At 33.9% G+C, this 22,090-nt stretch overlaps 1 protein-coding gene across 4 annotated transcripts in view; it reads left to right on the top strand.

Annotated features, from left to right (window-relative positions):
* Window positions 1-16,820, top strand: part of MTF2 (metal response element binding transcription factor 2) — a 59,188-nt gene extending 42,368 nt beyond the window's left edge. For 3 of the 4 annotated variants that reach the window (XM_040627030.1, XM_040627029.1, XM_008697699.2), the window contains 6 exons: window positions 6,370-6,437; window positions 7,941-8,111; window positions 11,908-12,013; window positions 12,134-12,186; window positions 12,298-12,402; window positions 14,146-16,820. In XM_040627030.1, the coding sequence (XP_040482964.1) occupies window positions 6,370-6,437; window positions 7,941-8,111; window positions 11,908-12,013; window positions 12,134-12,186; window positions 12,298-12,402; window positions 14,146-14,503 (861 nt within the window). In that variant the 3' untranslated portion in view covers window positions 14,504-16,820. Of the gene's footprint in view, window positions 1-6,369; window positions 6,438-7,940; window positions 8,112-11,907; window positions 12,014-12,133; window positions 12,187-12,297; window positions 12,403-13,902; window positions 13,976-14,145 lie in introns of all 4 variants that reach the window. The other variant, XR_570252.2, reaches the window with a different exon arrangement.
* The last annotated feature ends 5,270 nt before the right edge of the window (window positions 16,821-22,090 follow it).

The following is a 22,090-nucleotide window of genomic DNA, read 5'->3' as shown; positions in this document are numbered from 1 at the left end:
TTACAGTCTTTTAAAAAAAAGCAATATAAAAGTTAATGCATGTTCATTGAAGATTTTGAAACTAATAGACAAGCACAAAGAAAGTAACTAAAATAACTTTAATAGGTAACTTGTTTTTAGTATTTATTTTGAATTATTACAATATAGATATTAATTACTCTTAGCTTAATGTTTTATTTTTTGTTTTGTTTTTCCTTTAGAGAAAGTAGGGGTGCTTGGGAGGGGCAAAGGGATAGGGGGAGAGAATCTTACGCAGGCTCCATGCCCAGCACTGAGCCCCGACTCTGGGTCTCTATCTCACCAACCTGAGATCATGACCTGAGCTGAAATCAAGAGTTAGATGCTTAACCGACTGAGCCATCCAGGCACCCCTAACTACTCTTTGCTTAAATAAAAAATTTTTTTTTATAATATGTGGAATTAGATGTGTGAATTTTAGTCACATATTACTTTTTGACGAGGTAAAAGTTGTGTAAACTAAAGTGAAGTTTAGGAAGAATTTCTGCTTTTGTAGCTTTTAGACATGGGGCAGTATATAAAAGGTTGATGTTGGGGCGCCTGGGTGGCGCAGTTGTTAAGTGTCTGCCTTCGGCTCAGGGCCTGATCCCGGCATTATGGGATTGAGCCCCACATCAGGCTCCTCTGCTAGGAGCCTGCTTCTTCCTCTCCCACTCCCCCTGCTTGTGTTCCCTCTCTCGCTGGCTGTCTCACTCTGTCAAATAAATAAATAAAATCTTAAAAAAAAAAAGGTTCATGTTAAATAGGATAGTGGTTTTTTTTAGGTTGCTTTGGGGGTTTTATGGGGCATCACGGAGAACATAATGCATATTTAAAAGCTTGTTTGTGGTAGATCAGCTGTGTAAAATATAAAACAAACATTGCAGGATACTTAGATTTTTTAAATCAAAGATATTATTAAAATCAATTGAGCTAAGATGTTTTGAGTGTTAGAAGTTGGAACACAACACTCTTCTGTTACATGCTTTTTCTGGATGAAATCTGAGAGTAAACAAGTGACTTACAAAGTTGACAAATTTTAATAAACTGATTAGTAATAAAAAAAAGTAAGTGTAAAAAAAAAGTAAGTATAAGGCACTAGTGGCTATAGTGTTCATTATAGTCATCTTAATATTTAATACTTACATATTCTTTTAAAATGCTTTCTTTCTAGCCAAGGTTCCTTCAGCACTTCATAAGCAGATACATCTCTATTCTTAGTACATTTTATGCTTTGCGTAATTAAATTCTGTATTAGTTATTTCATGTAGACAGTGGGCACAAGTATAAAAGCTCAAGTTAAAATGCCATCTTTTATTAAAATAAAAAATGATATTTAGATTTTGTTCAAGAGGTTGAAAATAGAAAACAGAAATCATAATTAGACTATTTAGACAATTAGTCGGTTTCTAAGAAATGAATTCAGTTTATGAATCTCAGGTATCTTAGTTCTAACTGTACTTATGATACATACCAAAAAATTTATTAGTAGATACATGTTTTCATTTTCTGTAGCTTTCATTCAACTCAATTTCTTATTCTTTGCCAGTATGGAATTTTTTTTTAATTTAAAAATTAAGAACAACATTATACTCTAATAAAACTTTATAGTGGAAAAGTTTTACTTTTCTGAGGAGTGTTTCCATTTTTTGGAGCCATCAAATTTATTATCAGAACAAGTGACTTTCTAATCATTTCTCATTGCTTTTTCTCTGCATTAAAGAAAATACTCAGATTAGTCATTCCATCCTCAAATATTTACAGATGGAAGTTCAGCTTTTAATTCTCTGTACTAATCTTTTATATCTTTATACTGTCATTATAATTGATTTTGACAGTGAAATTTTAATAATAAAGAGACCATAAAATTTATGCCAGCCTGTATCATTTATTTGTAACATTTATATGTAACTAATTTTCACTTAGTTTACTTTTAAATGTTTGTAATAATAGAAACAAAGATAATACAAATAATGGATTACTCCAGATTATTAAAATAGTATATCTTTGGTTAACTGAAATTGAATTGCAAATTGAGTTTTGTCAATTTGCAAACCTCATCCTAATTTAGGTTTACAAAACTTCCTTTTTGTTTATAAATATTTTTGTGTTAAAAATCTTTTTATAAGATAGCTTTAATTACTTTTAAAACATGGGAAATAATTGTATGTTAAATATGTTGGTTATTGGGTGAATACTTAAGAATCGTTTTGAACATTGGTTCTTACTATATATGTTATTGATTATATGACATAAGCACTTGCTCTAGAAGTTTCTCTTCGGAAATGAAACAAAACAAAAATAGTTGTGATTTAACTCTCTCTTAAGTGTGAAGTTTCTTTCCTCCATGTGGGTAAAGCAAAAAAAATGTTATGGTGACTTGAGAAGTTGGTTGAGAGTTTTATGGCGTTTGGTTTAGGAATATATATGGACACACTAGTCATAGGGAGGCACTTACATTTATTTTCTGAGCTGAATTAGGACTAAATTTTATATATGATAACACTGGCCAAAAGTTAAGGGTATTTCTATGCTATTTTGGAAGTCCCATAAATACTTATTTCAGTTTCTAGTTACTTGGAGCAATCTTAATTGAATCAGTGGTATCTGTTTAGTGTTTTGTGCTTTTTTTTTTTTTTTAATATATATAAAGGAAATGCTATAACTTCTTTTGGAGAGTATATCCTCTCATACTGAAAGGTAAATTTAACATTTATTTATCATATTTTTTTTTCTTAGTTGGTTATTTCAGGATTGTGAGGAGAAGCTGAAACTTTATTTAGTTTTAAAGATTTTATTTATTTGACAGAGAGAGGGAACACAAGCAGGGGCACAGGGAGAGGGAGAAGCAGGCTTCCCGCTGAGCAGGGAGCCTGATGTGGGGCTCGATCCCAGGACCCTGGGATCATGACCTGAGCCAAAGGCAGACGCTCAACGACTAAGCCACCCAGGAGCCCCAAGCTGAAACTTTTAGAACATATTTGAACATAATGATAGTTCTGTATCCTGTTTTCTTATGTGATTTTTGTTTACTTTCTTTTATATCTTTGAGACTTTGTGCCTTATATAGACTGAATGTAGGTATTTGAGAAACCATTGTTTTGTAATTTTTTTGAGATAGTAAAAATATGTAATGCAATATTTGAGATCCCAAATAAAGGTTACTTAAGGTTTTTATTCAGGATGAGGAATGAGGATTGCTTTTGAGAGTTAAAAAGAGATATTCATACTTCAGAATCTACTTATTATCATTTGTCCTTAATTCCTAACGTGATCTGAAATCCTAGTTCTATAAGGCAACCTACTTTTCTGTTAACGGTGATCTTAAATTTTAACCCCCAAAGATTCATAGAGTAGTGTATTGTGTACTACCTTTTGAAGGATGTAGGGAGGAAGGCATAACATTTAAATGAAATACTGTAGCAGATACAGTGTTTTGGGTAGAGAAAATATGTGTAATAGAGGTGGTGTAATATTTTTAAGTGAAAATTATAAGAAATATGATTAACAGCAATACTTGAGGCTTTGAGTGTTTCTTATCAACATACAGCGTATAGGTTTGGCAAACAAGTTACTTAACCTGTTTTGTGTACTTAAGCCTAGGCGTCATGGAATTCAATATTGGTTAATTCAGTGTTGATGTATTTTATTGAAGGGAAGAGTTATAGCTATACCTAATAGCATTTTGTGTATACAGAAATTTACAACTCTAAAAGTAAAAGCATAATAATGTGAGATTAGTGTCTGTGGTGGAAGGAACAAAAATGGTTATTATGTTAGCAATATATAATATAAACCTCAAGGTCAGATGGCAGACTTAGAATATGATGCTCTTTTAGTACAGATTATTTGATTTAAACTATAATATCTGTACTTAGAGTCTTCAAAATACAGAAGGGGATCCCTTGGCCCCATAATGGCCAAGGGCCATATAGTTCTATGCAAAATAGTTTTGGAGTGCTGAAGGAACTTACGGATTAAATTTCTGAGGAACCGTATAGAGCAAGTATCAAAAAAAGAAGAGAGTACATTGTGCTTTTCAAAAAGTAAAAAAGGAATAGATTTGAGAAATTAGTTTTGTTGATTGTCAGCAAAATTGTAGAGCACAGTTTTCAGATATATGGTGTGTGAAGATTTAAAAAGCAATAAGGAAAAACACTATTTTATTAGAATAAGTCATATTAAATACCCTGTTTCTTTTTTTGATATGGTTAGCCACGCTGGTATGTCAAATGCTATGGGCATAGTATAGACATAGTGTAACTGAATTTCATATTAGATACTGAAATTTGAACTGATTAAAATTAAAAGTAAAAAATGGGTATATAGGGGCGCCTGGGTAGCGCAGTCGTTGAGCGCCTGCCTTCGGCTCAGGGCGTGATTCCGGCATTATGGAATCGAGCCCCACGTCAGGCTCCTCTGCTGGAGGCCTGCTTCTTCCTCTCCTACTCCCCCTGCTTGTGTTCCCTATCTGGCTGTCTCTCTGTCAAATAAATAAATAAAATCTTAAAAAAAAAAAGGGTATATAACCAGTTGAATAATAGAAACAGAAGCATTCGGTGGCTTGGAAATACTTTTGAGGGAGATTCTAATGGAGAACCACAGGTTTGTGTCTTTGTGTTTACCCCTAAATTAGAATCAAGAGAAAGGATTATCTGAAACACTGACCTGAAAACAAAACAAATTAAAAACAGTTACAGAGTTCTTCTTTTAGGCTTAAATATACATCCATCCAGTTCAGAAGAAGCAGTGTATGATAGCGAATACTTGATTTGATCAGTTTATCCGATAAGATTTTGGAGTTGGGGTGGGGAGGTGGGGGATGAGGAAGAGTGGAATGAATTAGTTAGCCACAGCTAAATATGAAATAATTACATAATGTGGTTGCTAAAAACTTTCAACCTAATCTTAAACTTAGCCATAATTTTATACTTAGACATGATAGCTGCTATCAAATATTTGAAGAACTGTCTTGTAAAAGAGGACTAGAAGAGTTCCAGGAGGGAAGGTTTTGTCCACCTATGAAATGGGCTCCCTCAGTGGGTGCCTCATCAGCTTTCATCATTGGTAATATTTAAACCAAGGCTGAATGCCTATCAGTACTACAAAAGAGATTGAAGTATTGATGGAACCTTGAATTACATGTCTTTCAAGCATTAAGGTCTGATTCTGTTATTTCTTCTGTAATAGAAATTCCCTGTCATTGAACATTGCCGAAATTACAGTAAGAGGAAGTGATATGGTATAGAGGCTTGAGCACCAGACCGTCCCATTTCATTTCGTATTTTCTGAAAGCACCCAGTGCATTAGCACAGTGTGGGCTCTTAGTGAATGTTGAATGAATGGACTTATTGTCACTTGGGTTCAAATTCTAGCTCTCTGACTGATCAGCCATGTGAATTTGAGCATTTCATTTAACCTTTATATCTGTTAACTAATCTGTAGAATAAAGAGTGTTGGAGTAGATGACTCTGTAAGTCTCTTCTACCTCCAACGTACTTTTTGGCAGATTTGTTTACTCTTTTTACGTGAAGCAGTTCTGAGGTTTGGAAGTTTCAGTGGTAAAGAACATACTGGTGGTACTCTTGAAAGTCAGCTATGATATTCTGGATTTTTTTTTTTTTTTTTAAGTTTTTGTGGCTTTAACTGAGAATGGTCCTTTTATTAAAATTTAGAATTTTTTGCTATTGGGCCCCAGTCTTTAAACTTGGAAGAGGAGGCAGAAATGACTCTTAAGGAGGCCCTTTTGGAGCAAAATGATATTTTCTAGAATTGAATATTTAGATTTTAAAATGATTTGTGATGATAAAAAAAACAGACATTTTGAGTTTTAGGGCTGGCTAACGTCTATAACTTTTATGAAAAGAACCCCCTCCACCCCCAGTTTCACAGAATTTTTCAGTTATAAGGATTATTGGTTTCTGCTAATATTAGAAGTATTGGAAAATAAAATTTATGTTTCTCATTACTTCTTATATCCTTCCCTAATAATAACTACTCAAACCAATATATGATTAATTGAAGTCATTGTAATATATTAGTTCCTCAGATTATAGAGTTAAAATAAATTTAATGACTAACAAAATCTCGTTCTTATAGTGTTTTACAGTTTACAGTTCTTTCAGACATACCGTTTGATTCACATAATTACTAGTACAGTAATTAGAGGAGGATTTTTACTTCCCTTTCTATAGATAAGAAAACAAGCCTTAGATCATGCAGCTTGTCAGTGAGGAACTGGAATTAGAACTTATATCTTCTGACTACCAGTCAGTACACTTTTCTTCTGCACCACATTGCCTCTGTCTAGCACCTGTATATTACTAATTGATGAAATTGTAGTGCGTTAAATTGTTTCTTGATACTTCACAGCTGGCAGACACACCAAAATCTGAAAGATATGAGCATGTTCTGGAGGCATTAAATGATTACAAGACCATGTAAGTTGATTTATTTTGTGTATCCCTATGAGGGAGACATTTAGTAAGTATAAGGAGTAATGGCATTGTTTAAGGATTGTGGGATTGGTGTTTAGAACTAGTACAAACCATTTTAAGCTTTTTAATGTCCTGTTCTTTTTCAGTCAGAGTAAAACATTGATTCTCAAGAGTTGGAGAAGGGAAGAGCAATCCTCTGGGAATGGTGGATGGGAGGCAGGCATACCAATATCTCAGGGGAATTTGGCCTGTTCAGTTGAAAATCATATTCAGTAATGACTTGTTTTTATAATATAGTCTCCTGAAAATAAAATCTTAGCTTTTGGGAAAATACACACGATAGTGGAAAATACTGTAGAGAATATTGGTTTTAAAATAGTCACGAGATCTTCTATGGTTTATTGTTAACAGTTACAGAAAAGTAGTATTAGTACTAAGTTTTTCACAATTGATTATTGTTTGGTATATTCTTATATAGGGCTTTCCTTTTAAAAAAAAACAGCATATCTACATTTCTTAAAAATATATAAAAATTGCAATAGAAATAAATTTTTTAAGTGTATAGGCTGGCTCTAACCAACCATTAAGCTATTTTATAAAATTTTTGTTTGTAGCAAGTTGCTTCTTTTGAACTGGACAGCTTTCCCTCCTTAAAAATGTTAGATTACTAAAGGCTAGCTAGATGTTTAGGCCAGTTCAGAAAGCCATAAAGTGCCTGAGTAGTTCCTGTGCTGGTAAAAATACTTTATAGGATGTGAAATCTGTAATCCACTTTAGGGTACCAGAAATACATCTATTCCTGTTACGATAGAAATGGGAGCTCCACTTTCTCAAACCTGCATAAGAGTGGAAGAATATTCCCAGCATTTGGTAGTGTGGTTCTTAAGGTTAGGCAGGGTCTAGTAGAACTAAGGTAGGTGGGGTGTTTTGGAATAAAGAGCCTGATGACTTTGGGAAACAATTATGGAGAACATTTTTCAGAGACCTAAACACACACTGAAATAACTTTACTCTGCTCCACACTATTTCCAATTCTAGATCTGACACTAGTCACTCCTTTTATTTTTTGGACCTCTCATACTGGGTTCTCTTTTCCCCTGCTAACACCTGTTACTTTTTGACCAGGGTTTCTCCACTCTGACATAGAATTCTTCTTTTCCTAAACCTTTTTTGAGGTCTTTTAAATAGATGATACTGAAATATGGAAAAACACATTTTAAGACTAAAAAGACACCACTCTACTCTTCTTCTTTTAAAAAGTTAGAAGTGGACATGTGTTCTTCTCCCTTCTGATCCTATCCCTCCCTCCTTACTCCCCTATTATATCCTACTGTGGATTGGCTCTGGAGCAGATAAAAATCAGGGAAAGCAAAGGGAAAAGCAAGTTTTGTAGTATTGGGTGGATTTTCATGTATAAAGGATTTATATATGAAAGTTGTGAGTTAGGGTCTGCCATGTATATGTGTTCAGTTTTTAAATTTTTAGTTAATTTTTTTAAAAATTTAGGTTTATGTCTGGGAAAGAAATAAAGAAGAAGAAGCATTTGTTTGGGTTGCGAATTCGTGTTCCTCCTGTGCCACCAAATGTGGCTTTCAAAGCAGAGAAAGAACCTGAAGGAACATCCCATGAATTTAAAATTAAAGGCAGAAAGGCATCCAAACCTATATCTGATTCAAGGTAAAAGTTGATCTGTGGCTTAGTTTTTCTCTTTAGCTTATTTGTAACTAAAAATGTGTTATTTAGTTTCATTAGTATATTTGAAAGTTCAAGTGGCAGTTACCTTGATTTGTTTTCCTGTTTATAATTTCTTGCTTAGACAAGGTACAAAGAGTTAATTTAAGTTAGATGTTTATTTATTTTAGTTCTTAGGCTTTCCAGGAATAAGTACTATTAATTTTGTTAGACAGTGTAAGTACTGGCCTGTTCATTTGTTTGTTCATTTCTCATTCATCCATCCATCCATTTATTCATTCCATTTATCAAGCACCTTACCATCTAAGTGCTGGGGATATAATAACAAACAAGACAGACTTTCTTTCTGCCCTGATGGGGTTTACAGTATAGTGGGGAAGAAAGGTGATAAACAAAATAATTACAAGTCATGCTAGTGCCATCTAGGACATAGCATATAGATTTAGACTATTTGAATAAAGGTGAAGCAGTCTACTTATAGGCTTAAGGAAGGCCTATTTAAGATGTTAATTAAGGTGAAACTCAAAGAATGAGACTAACCAAACAATGTGCAGAACAAAGGGAAGACTACTTCAGGTGGTGGAAATAACAAATATGAAGGCTGTGAGACATATTCTAGGAACTCAGACTAGTGAAGTATGAATGAGGGCTAGAGAGTAGCATCAGGTGTTGGAAAGTTTGGGTGGGGCTTGATTATGTAGAGTCATATAGAGGAGTTCGGTTTGTTTTTAAGAGTGATGGGGAGCTATTTAAAGATGTAAGCAGACTGAACCTTCAAAAATATATCTTTGTATGCCCTTCGGAGAATGCATAGGTATAGAGGTAAGAATAGAAGCAAGAGAAGCAAAGACTCCTACAGTTGTCTGGGTGAGAGATTGCCTGGGTAGGTGGTATCAGTCAAATGGAAAGAAAATAGAGTCAAGACCTCTGTTGGAGGCAAAATTTATTGGCTTTGCTAATGAATTAAATCTTTGAAAGAAAGGGAGGAATGAAGTTATATAATGCCCAGATTTCTGGCTTGAGCAACTGGTGGGTGGTGATGTCTATTATCAAGACCTGAAAGAACAGATTTTGGCAAGGTGAGTGAAGCGTTCTTCTGTCTCATACTAATTGAGTTTGAGATTTTTACAAGGGATATCGAAGTGATGATGATGTTAGATATAGACAGCTGGGTCTATAAGTCAGGAGCTCAGGAGAGGTCAGGGCACATGATACAAATTTGGAAGCTGAGTTATAAGGCCATGAAAATAAATGAAATTACCTAGGAAGCAAGAGCCAGGGTGGGGGTGGGGTACTGTGGCCCAGAATAATGCCCTGTTATCATTCCGAGATTTGGAAGAGGTGAAGTAAACAAAGGAGGCTAAAAAGAATGATCAGTGAGATAGGAGGAAGCCAGGAAAGTTTGGTGTCTTGAAAACCTAGAGAAGGGGAGTGTTTCAAGAAAGATGAGCATTTTAAACAGTATTGAATGCTGCTGAGAGATGGATTTAAGATGAGAGAAAAATGTTGCATAAGATAACATTCTGTTATTAGTGACCTTAACAAAAAACAGGTTTTTTTGGTTTTTTTTTTTTTTTGGAGAGGTAAGGATAGAAGTCAGATTGAAGTGGGTTAAAGTATGATTGAATACAGCACTGCTCAATTAACATGTCAAAACTGGGCTTTTTCTACAAATAAAGGACATAGGCAGATTCAAAATAATGATGATAATAAAGGAAAAGGGGGAAAATAGGAAATAATCTTTAAGAATTCTGAATGAGAAGGGAGAAAGTAGAAAGGGAGGGTATGTGTCACCAACGGTCCAAAGTAGTTTTACTGTGAAGAGTGGTAGAGTAATGGAAGCTGAAGAGGGGAAGGAAGTGCTTGTGATGGTTTTTTAATAGATGGAAAATTAGTTGGAACCTGTTTTTATGTGCTAGTAGGAATGATCCAGTGGAGAAGAGATTGGTATAGAAGAGAGGGAAGGTAATTGAAGATACTGTAAAGTCCTTGAGAAACTAAAAGGGAAGGAATTTAGAACGTAAATATGGGAATGGCTTGATAGGAGGGCTTATACTCTTTTGTTGAAATTGAGTGAAAATGGGTACAGATGCTAGTTCTATTATAGATTTGGCATTTGGAAGATGTCTGAAGTTGGTTGATAGCTTCTATTTTCTCAGTGAGAAACTGAGGTGTAAAGGTGTCTGAAAGGGTTGTGCAGAGAGGGAAATTTAGGGAGCAAATAAAAGGTATGAGATAGTCATCTTGGAGAGTACGAAAAGGTAATTACACAGTGTTTCATATCCATTTGAGTTTGTAATAAAGGAGATAATGCTTTCAACTTTTTTTTCTCTAAAGGAAAGGATACTTATTCTTAGCACTTTCAGATTTTATCATTAATCCTTTGCTATCAGTTGCCCATATTATGAATTAGAAAAAAATTTTACATAAATTTTCTCATTCTTGTCATGATATTAATAAGATTCCATCTGTGTTAGCTATCAGGTTTTCATTTGATGCCACTAGGAAATGGTTCAACTTTCTTTAAAGGCATTCTCTATTCTTTCTGCGTCCTGTGTATGAATTGGTCCTTTTAATCTGAGAGTACTTTGTTTAGTCCAAGAGTCCTCTATAAATGTTCATTATCTTAAAAAAAAAATGTATACCCCATCTACCTTATCCTTGAGGCTTTTGATTATAGTTCTAGTTAAGCTTTGTTCTCTAGTTCCCTGACTTTCTCCTTCCTTGTACATTCCCAACTTTAGTTTGGTGTCTGGAGTAGTTGTCTTCTAGTTTTCTCCATTCACCTCTTTCTAGCCTATTATATAGTATTATTCCTCCTTTTCCATGTTTTTAATTAAATTTTCCTGAGTAACTTTTTTATAGCACTGAACCCTTTTTATTAGCCTGCTTGTATACACCTTTGTCAAATTCTGACTATACTGTGAACCCCTTAGCACAAGGAAGGTCTTTGTATTCCTATTTTCTGATACCCCTTTTCTATGGTAGATAAAGTTTGTTGAATAAATGAAGTAGATGTTCTATATGTTGATATTTGCCCTTTTCTTCTTCCCTTCTATTAATTAGAGATGTCCTTGACTGTCGCTTTTTTCCCCCCTTCCTATTGCTTGATATTTGCTTTTATGTCTCAAAAACCCTTTTCTAGATCTTTCTAAATTGTGCCTTTTGAATGACTCCCTGCCCCATATGAAGAATTCCTTCCTCTACACTCTGCCATCCTGGGTTTCATTCTCTTTCTGATAAACATCATTCAAGGATATATATATGTATATGTATTCATTTCTAAAGACAACCTGTGTTTATAACTGCTATATTTTAATATAGATACTTCCTAGGAGGCTCCACGTGGGTAACTACTAAATTCGTAATCACTTTTAGTTATAAATTCTTGAAATACCTCCCAAGTACCCACATAGGAACCTAAACTAAATAATTGAACTTCTGGGAGTTTTGAAATCTTCCATCCAATATAGTAGTCTGTTTTGTTTTTCCTTTTTAACTTTTTAGGTGCTATGTATTTTTCAGAATTGTAGTAAAGAGAGTACTGTTTTTCTTAAATCTTTCATATGTAAATATTAAGTCAAGAAATGTATAATTTAGAATGTATTATCTATACACTTGACTAAACTTGTAGATTCAACTTACGTTTAATTTTTTTGTTTTTATATTACCATTAATATAAAAATATAACCAAATTATTACGTAAGTAGAGTGTATATTATCCGTTGTCTTTTTATTTTCTTAATGCAGAGATTAAATACATAATGGTTTTATGTTTCAGGGAAGTAAGCAATGGCATAGAAAAAAAAGGAAAGAAAAAATCTGTAGGTCGTCCACCTGGCCCATATACAAGAAAAATGATTCAGAAAACTGCTGAGCCACCTTTGGTAAGGGGATGTGTTGGTATATGTTCTCAGAGAGGAAGGATGCTTGAAGTTAACTGAGAAATGAATATCTTTTCTATTTACTTTAGAACCATGCTTTAAATGTTATTTTTTATTTTCCAGGATAAGGAATCAATTTCAGAGAATCCTACCTTGGATTTACCTTGTTCTATAGGGTAAATAGAAAGTTATTTTCTCCTATCCTAGGAATTTTCTTTTGGGGGGAAATGAGTATTTCTATTTTTATGTAATATAGTCGTTATACCATTTAAATTTTTTTGTCTCAGGAGAACTGAGGGAACTGCACATTCATCCAATACCTCAGATGTGGATTTCACGGGTGCTTCCAGTGCAAAAGAAACTACCTCGTCTAGCATTTCCAGGCATTATGGGTAGATATTTTATATTCTTATTCTTTACTAATTTTCTTATAGATAATTTTTCTTTGTAAAGTAATGATTAAATAAATTTTTAGCAATCGAAAGTGATAGAAGTATGCCTTTCAGTGTTTGAGAAGCAATCTATATGTAGATTCCTTAGGTTATTAATATTCATCAGGAAATTTTGCTGTGTGCATAGAAAAAAGTATACTGGTGTTTATAGGCTGTGTTCTTTTCCTTGAGACCTTTTAATGCTTATAATATTTAGGTATGCCTTGCTTTAGGAAGACTTTTTTAAATATCTGAATCAGTCATGCACATCCTTTTGTTACTTAAAAGGATCTTAAACTTGAGATTTCTATCAGTAGCAGACTTCTCCTCTAATATTGTAGTTAACCTGATTTTTCAGAAGGATACCTTTCTTAAAGCATGATATATCAGGTATGAAAAGACAGTTTACTTGGGGTCAGAACTATGAGCTTGCAAGTTTTATACTTCCCTTAGTTTAATTTTTGTTCACAATTCAGAAACTGCTCATGTAAATCATATAAAATTCAGAATATTAAAAAGCTTAAAATGTAGCTCATTTAAAAAAATTTTTTTTTAAAGATTTTATTTATTTATTCAACAGAGATAGAGACAGCCAGCGAGAGAGGAAACACAAGCAGGGGGAGTGGGAGAGGAAGAAGCAGGCTCGTAGCGGAGGAGCCTGATGTGGGGCTCGATCCCAGAACGCCGGGATCACGCCCTGAGCCGAAGGCAGACGCTTAACCGCTGTGCCACCCAGGCGCCCCTAAAATGTAGCTCATTTTTTAATGAATTGTGAATAATAATGTGAACTGTTTTTGGCCTCTTACCCAAGCATTTTGCTAATCTTCCTACATACATTGTCTTATTTAATTCTTAAAACAATCTTTTGAGTTGTAGGTCCTGTAATTCCCATTTTAAAGATAAACTGAAATTTAAGAGGGTCTTAAGAAACAAGTCCAGACTAGCATGTTTATTAACAGAGCTGGAATGTCCAGTAGAGCAGTGTGATTGTAAATTAGCTGTTGCTGTATTCTCCCCTTGTAATAAGATTATAAAATCATTGAATTCCTGAGCTGAAAAGGACCTCAGAGATGATCTAGTTCAACCCCTTCACTTAATCTCTTCAACAGAAGAGAATACAGAGGATACAAGATTTGAATTTGGCCAATATGACAGAGCTAGAGTCCGAGTATCCTGATTTCTAGTTTATGCTTATTCCAGTTCGTTACATTACTTCACTAGGCCTAGAACTGGTAATGAAAAAACATTTATTCTAGCTCTACCATCTATTTAAGCACATGGAACAATGTTGTTTATAGAATAGGTGCTTATTAAGTATTTACTGCATTGAATGAGTGAATGAACTGTCTTCTTTTTAATGATAAGACTGTTGACAATATCTGACTAATGAATAGGGCCTCTTCTTGGTAAGAATTTGTCTCACTGGCCTCGTAATTAAAAACTTCCTCTGATTCTTTTAAGCTTAATAGTACATTGTTAAGGAAGAAAAGCTCTTCAAAGGTCAGCCCCAAGAAGGTGATGGAATCTAACGAAGGCGAGTGATAATCCGTTTATAAAAATAGCATGTATTGTTTTGGTTTGGCTGATTTTTATGTCAGCAAGGGTATATACAGTAGAGTGATAGAAAAAAATCTGAGAACATATTGTTTGGGCAAAGGATGCTTTTAAACTCAGTAGACAATTATGGCCTTTCTTGTTCTATAGATTATCTGACTCCAGAAAAAGAACTCGTACAGGAAGATCTTGGCCTGCTGCAATACCACATTTACGGAGGAGAAGGGGTCGTCTTCCAAGAAGAGCACTCCAGACTCAGAACTCAGAAATTGTAAAAGATGATGAAGGCAAAGAAGATTACCAATTTGATGAACTCAACACAGAGATTTTGAATAACTTAGCAGATCAGGAGTTGCAACTCAATCATCTAAAAAACTCCATTACCAGTTATTTTGGTGCTGCAGGTAGAATAGCATGTGGTGAAAAATACCGAGTATTGGCTCGTCGGGTGACACTTGATGGAAAGGTGCAGTATCTTGTGGAATGGGAAGGAGCAACTGCATCCTGACTGTAGGACTGAACATTATGTTCACTGCACTCTCATTTTCTGTAGGTACAGTTCAAAGCCCTAAAGGATAAAGGAGTCTGGCTTTTACTATCTTTCTTAAAAAAAAAAAAAAAAAAAAAAAGTCAAAAAAATTCACACAAGGAGATGATACTAGCCTTAACGTGTACCTGTCGATGTTATGGATATTGTCATAAAAAGATATCTTTTAAAAATCAGAACAGAGACTTAATTTTTTAAATCTTAAGATTTGTAGAATGTTTCTAGGATAGGATATTAAAAATGATTCAAATCCATGCATGGTGTTAGATAATTTTTCTAATTATTCCATTGAGTCAGTTTTTGTGATTAGTGGTTATCAGATCAAACAGATCATGTAGATAGATAGCACAAGTATTTGGAGAAACGTTGTTTGTTTTGTTACCAAAATGTTGGAAAAAATTTATTTCAATACCTTTCAGATTTCATAAAGTGCAGTGTATATAATGCCTACTAAAAGACTGTAAAATATTGAAATTTTCTTTCAAGCAAAGTGTAAAAAATATATTGAGCCTGTAAATTGCTCTGTGACTAGACTTCATTGTCGTCTTAATATATTCTTTGCATGTGCATATATATACACAAATGTGTATATATATGTGTGTGATTATGTGACCTATGCAATACAAATTATGGGAATGGGCAGCTTTGGAGTATATATCCCATAATTCTTTTTTCAGGAATAGTTGCAGTATTTACACAGCAGCATTTCTTCTCAGGCTTTTATTGGGTGCTGTTGCTTGCTATGTATGAAGAGAAATGTGTCAAACGAGTTTAAAGTTTAGTGTGTTCTGAAGAAGGGTGTGAACAACAGTGTTCATGGGCTTTTAGAATGCTTTTCACTTTCAGTCCTTGTAACTCAGCTGTTCAGTACCTAAAACCAATTCAAATAATATGAACATTATCTCCTGCTAGAAGTAACGTTTTCCAGTTTTCATGGCACATTATGATTGTAAATGTCTCTCAGTTTTAACAGTAAGTCTATAGGAGTCCCGTGAAGATTCCTGAAATGTCTGTAGTAACTGTTAGTCATGTTGAATAAGTGTAGTATGAACAAAGTATTTTATTGCACAGGGTTGACAAACAGTATGTTGCCTGACAAGGCTACTGCTGTTTTATTACAACATTACCTCTTGTTTTTATAAAATGTACCAAGATTTAAATTGATAACTTTATTTTACATGTAAAAAAACAGTTTCTTTTATCACCAGTGTTAGAGTCGTCTTCTGTTTCTTTTTGTTTTGTTTTGTTTGTTTGTTTTCTTTTTTAGCCAAAGAGTAAACAGAAGAATATTCTTATTTTGGTGGCTTTCATTTTACTTAAAAGTGATTGGTGGATTTTGCCTAAAAATTGGGGAATTTGCCGCCAAAATGAAAAATATGTAAAGTGTAGTGGTTACAGAGCGGTAAAAATGTGGGTTAGTACTTATTTATTCCATTGATTGATTATTTGACTGTTTATAAAGAAAGTTGCTTTATTTCTTTAAACATCTTCAAAAGATGACCTTTTCTTGTCACATTATAGCCAAAAGAAGCAGAGAACTTCATTGTCCTGCATTTGGTTCCTGGTTGGCCAGGTATAAATGAGCTTTACAAAAGTGCAAATTAAAAACTGTCACTTCTGTTTACCTCCACCAAAACTTGATTTTCCCCTAGCTATTAATTTAAAGTTGCCTTTCCTGCAGCTGCAATATTTTTAATAACACACAGAGTTTGTGTTGATTTTGAATGTTTGTTTATATCTAGGGGTAATGGAAAATGTAAATCCCGTGTAACCTTATTCACTCCACCTGTATCATATTATTTCATTTTCCCCAAAGTCCTTTAATTCTAACTGAACACCAGCAGTATTTTAGTAACTCTTTCTTTAGTATACCTGGAAGATGATTTATTAAGCTGAACTGTCTTTAGACGTAATTATTGTGAATGTCTGTTTTATTTTATCATGGTGGTTCCACATGGCTCTGATGTTCAGTTTGTATTTTTGGAATTGCTTTACTTAGAATTAAAACAGACCAACATTAAATGTGTGTATTTTTTAAAGAGCTAATGAGTTTTGCTTCTGTATTTGCTTGAAAATACACACTGATGCAGTAGATGACTGCTTTTATTTAGCCAGGGAGCTAAGGATTTTCCAGTTCCATTGTAAATATGTTCACTTGAATTAATCTTTATGAAACTTGGCTTTCATTTTCTGCTTGTCCCTCAAATAATATTAATAATTATTGCATGTTCATCTAAAACGATCCTTTAAAAAATAAACTGTTTAGTCAGCTCGTACACTTCCTACTTGAAAGATAATGTATCTCCCTCTATCTGCCTTGTCTCCAAAATTCAAAAAATTCAGACTTTTCAACTGTTTTTTTCTTTTTGCTTATGTAGGAGGTGTCAGGTTCACATCAAAGGATTTTGTTTTTTTTTTCCTTAAAAGCTTTGCCCCTAGACTACAAAAGGAAAAGATGTAAAAAATAGTATGCCTTACTTGTTTTAATTACATTTTTATTCAAAACAAATGCATTTTTATAAATTTCCTAATAATAAATGATAAATATGGATTCTTATATGATCTAAATAGATGAAAATATGAGCTTATCAGAGTTATTCTATAAATTCTAATGTAGGAGTGAAGAAGTCAGATCTTGCTAGTCATCTTTTGTTACTAAATGTTTAACAAGTGAATGTTCACTGATACATGAGTTGAGGGTAACTCTCCCCTTATATTTTGCAAGTTATGTCCAACTGTACATGTTGGTTTCTATTGTGTATATATTCAGAAGATTTCTGTTATCAGTGTTGGGGGTAGAACTAATTCTTTTGGACTACTTGGTTGAGTTTCTACCAGGTACTATTAAGTTTTGGTTGGAGCACGATCTGACTTGCGTAGTGATAGTAGACTTGTATAATGTGGTTCTAGAGTTGTTTGAATGAGGGTGTGATGACAAAGGAAGATGTCCATGCAACTTTGGGAAATAGTTAAAAAAAAAACAAAACCTCTGTGTAACGTGGGGAAGTTTTCCTCTATGTTTGAGTACTTCTACAAATATCCACTCTCAAAAGTCTCCTTTGGTTTTTTTCTGTGGCAATCGATCAGTCATCTTCGTTCCTCGGGAAAATAAAAACTTGACAGTTAGGTGTAAAGTGAGAGTTTTATCTAGTCATGGATTCTTTTCTAATTAGTAGCAGTTAAGAAACCAGATGTCAGACTGATAAAAATTCAGAGATGAGAGAAGCTGTGAAAGCAAACTGATTGGCTCTCTGAGTATCAACAAATAAAATGGGAGTAAGTACAATATTTGTAATTTTTAAGTTATATCACAATGTCTTGGAGCAATAGCTAGATCAAAATATTATACTGTCTTTGGGTTTAAAATTAGAATAAGACTGCAAATAAACCAGCTCACTCTAGTTTTCTCCCCTTCCCTCACTTCTACCCAGAAAAATCCCTCTTTGCTTGCTTCCCTTGCATTTTCTCTTTGTTAGAGATGATGAGTATTGAAACTGTATGCTTAGTAATAATAATTCCTCACTTTTGCAGCATCTTCAAGGAATGTGATATCTCGTTCAAGAAAATTCCACTGGATTTAAGCAAAAAAACAAATGAACAAAATCTTCATAGATGATAAAATGTACTTATTGGATAAAACAAAAATATATCTTGTTTAAAATCATTAGTCTAATTTTTGTTCCTCGTATTTACCAAAAGGTATTCAATCTTTTCTCTCTTTTTCTTTCCATGCTTTCATATAAGGATGATAGAGTCTGAAAACAGACACAGATTGGTTGATGGGGAGCAGAAGGCAGAAAAAGTCTTAGATAATGGTTTGTGGCCCTCCAGAGCTCAACTCTACCCAACAAAAATCTTATTCCTTAGTATTTAATTACTTTCATTGGGTTTTCTTGCGTATCAGAGGAATAGCAGTGACATTGAGTTCATGGAACAAAATATATGCAAGATCGGTGCTACAAAACAGATAACTGAATCTTAGTGCTTTTGTGTGTGGCCTAGGCTTAGGAATTAAATAAAACTAGCTTACATTTGTTATTGAATTCTACCAAGTTATTTAACCCATCATTAATTATGTCAAGTGCTGGAAAAAAAAATGTTGACAATATCTGAATGAATATCTAGCAGCTAATTAAAAGTAAGTTTTTCATATCAAGCAGAAGTTAAAAGTAAGCTCACCAAAAACAATTCTTTTAAGAAATCAAGTTTTTCAAATGTTTTGAAAGTCTTTTTAAAATTTAATTACATTACTATTAGAGTGTGTTTCTATAAATTAATAATTTGCATATGTAGTTTTCAATACATAACAATTTAAGTAAATAAATTACATTAAACTTTACTCAAAATGAGGTTGTAAATTTGTTATATGTTAATAACATCTAGTATAAATACATGCTTAGTGAAGGATTATGATTAATATTGTTTTGGCCGTTAATTGACCTCTTACATATTTTATCTTTAATACTATTGGTGGACTGTAAAGGAATTTTGCCTATACAGAATTTGAAATAAAAACAAGATTTTGTGAGGCGCCTAGGTGGCTCAGTTGGTTAAGCATCTGACTCAATTTTAGCTCAGGTTGGGATCTCAGGGTCATGACATCAAGCTTGAGATCAAGCCCTGTGTCGTCAGGCTCTGCACTTAGTGTGGAGTCTGCTTGAGATTCCCTCTCTCCCTGTCCGCCCCCCACCCCGTGCTCACTTGCTCGCGCTCTCTCTCTCTCTCTCTCTCTCTTAAATTAAAATCTTAAAAACAAAATTTTGTGAGAATTTGGGTCCCCTTTGCAAAATACATAAAGCTTGCTTAGATATCTGTGAAGTTAAACTTTTCCTTGAGGATGAAGCATATTGGATAGGGTTTTGGAAAGAAAGCCTATTAGCTCATCTAAGATTTGTGGAGGCAGAATTTGGTTCCTGTATTCTTTTATTACCAAATCTCTTCCAGAATCCAAGAGCAGATCTATAACAGGTCTGTCTTTTTCTTTGTATTATAATTTTGCGTAACCTGGTATTTTAGACTTTCTATGTTATTATCTTTGGATATAAAGTTTTCAGTGAAGAATTTTGTCATTAGAAACTCATTCTTGATACCTCTTTATAAAACATAGTATGTTCTTTAAGCAACTTTTTAAAAAAGATACTATTTATTTGACAGAGGGCACAAGCAGGGGGAGCAGCAGGGAGAGGGAGAGGCAGGCTCTCCATTGATCAGGGAGCTGGCTGGATCCCAGGAGCCTGGAATCATGATCTGAGCTGAAGGCAGATGCTTAACTGACTGAGCCACCCAGGTGCCCCCTTTAAGCAACTTTTAAGCCATAAAATGAGACCAGAAATATTTAAAATGCCACTTTATTGAAGATTTTTCTAGACTGTATTAAGTACTTCATGTTTTTAAGACACTATCTTTAGCATGTTAACCTTTTCCTAATTACTGGGAGATTGTGAACATTTATTTTATATTATATTTTATATAATATGGTGGTACTCTCAGCGGTCTAGATGTGGGTAGTCATTATTCTTAATGACTTAGGCTAGGTAGTGCTTTTATATTATACTTGTCTGCTTCACACATATCTTCTGTGGCAGTGCCCATGTTAATAAACCACATTTATTTACAGTGCATTGAGTAGCTTTCTCCCCTTCCTTTCTCCCACCTAGCTTCTAAACATTAATTTGTTATAGAATGGAAATAAAATTAAGCAAGGTTTTCTGGAACGAAGAGTTAATCATGTAAATAAAATTTTAAACTTCATTTTACCCAAGGTTTGATTTTCTTTTTTTTTTAAAGATTTTATTTATTTGACAGAGACGCACCAAGAGAGGGAACACAAGCAGAGGGAGAGGCAGAAGGAGAAGTAGGCTTCCCACTGAGCAGGGATCCTGACACGGGCTCTATCCCAGGACCCTGGGATCATGACCTAAGCCGAAGACAGATGCCTAACGACTGAGCCACCCAGGCACCCCCTTTTTTTTAGATTCTTGAGTGAGTTTTCAAGAGTGATTTCCTTTGTAAAAGTAGCCGGCTTTTAAAATACTCATTACTCAGAAGAATTTCTCATTTTGTTTTTCTTGCTTCCTGTTTTAGAATGTGTAAGTGGTTGAGATATTTAGAAATCTGACAGCTGAGTGAGATAAGACTGTAATGTAGGCTAGAGTAGGTTATTTGTGCCTCTCCAGTCGGTCTTCAGATTACCTTAAAATAGCAAAAACTTCTTGGAAAACGTAGCACCATTGTTTTCTATTAACTAGTAAGTGGAATGAGATAAAAGCAAAATTGCAATACAAAAAATATTGGACCAATTATAAATCTGCTCTTGGATTCTGGAAGAGATTTGGTGATAAACAGAGCAGAGGAACCAAAACTGTGCCTCCGTGGCTCATAGTTGAGCTAGGTGGCTTTTCCTCTCCAATAAGGTGTTAGATTCAGTGGCTTATGCCATCTTTGCATTATGGAAAAGAGAAAATAGTGTCTTGTCCGGTGTGGACTTGTCATAGAAGAATAGCAAATTGACATGGATTTATTATATGCACATACTTAGTGGTCATAAAGTAGCTTAAAGGAACAGAGAAGAGATGGTATTTCAATCAGAGTAGTAATTACTAATTTCCATGACTTTCTAGGTTAAATGAGTACAAGAATTGATATTAGTCATTTAGCTTTTTAGTACTTCAAGTGCTGAAATTCACCGCAGTTAAAATGTCAAGCTTCTGAGGATTGTAATTTCTAAGAAAATAGTTGTTTTACCAAATTCACGTAAACTAATGTTTGTATGTCAGCTAAATTTATTTTTGTTTGTTTTTGGTGCAAAAGGGTGGTTTATTAAAGCACAGGGACAGGACCTGTGGGAAAAAAAACTAAATTTGGTTTGTTTTATGAACTTGGCTAAAGTCAGGAAAATGTGTAAAATTTTAAGTTACCTGTGCTTGTTACTCTTTTTATGTGGAAGGTATAATTTAAAAAGTTTCAGTAGGACTAAACTCTTGATTTTTTTTTAATTATTTTTGAAATGATTTTCAAAAGTTTGAAAATATTTTAAAACTAAGTTTGTACTTAGAAAGTAGTGCTTAATATAAAGGCTCATGCTCTTTAAAATACAATTTACATTTATTTTGGGGCCCTTCCTAGACAGAATGTATATGCTGTCAGCCATGTTATTATAATAGATTTTATCTGCTAATGGAAGATGCCAGTGTCTTAGATAAGCAAAATTAGGAAAATACCCAGTCATACGTATATCTGGAATCTGAAGGCTTTGTAGTTGGTTTAGGCTCACTGAAGTTAATTTTGTGTACCTTAAGTACACTGACTTTTTTTAAAAAAGTAAAAGTTGGATAACTTCGAAATGTGGCATAAGAGTTAAAAGGGAAGTGCTGGGTTAAACTTTAATAGAGAATAAACAAAATACTGATCCATACCTAATACCAGATTAGGTTGAAAATATGAACCTTCACTATTAAGAAAATTAAGATTTATATTGCAGTGAAAATACCATGATAAAATAGAGCTTCATCTATTCATCATGATTATTTGCTTTAGAAACAGCATGAT

Source organism: Ursus maritimus, unplaced genomic scaffold (genome assembly GCF_017311325.1).
Source record: "Ursus maritimus isolate PB19 unplaced genomic scaffold, ASM1731132v1 scaffold_12, whole genome shotgun sequence".
Taxonomy (NCBI): domain Eukaryota; kingdom Metazoa; phylum Chordata; class Mammalia; order Carnivora; family Ursidae; genus Ursus; species Ursus maritimus.
The sequence above is the reverse complement of the archived record's forward strand: the minus strand, read 5'-3'. Positions and strand labels throughout refer to the sequence as shown.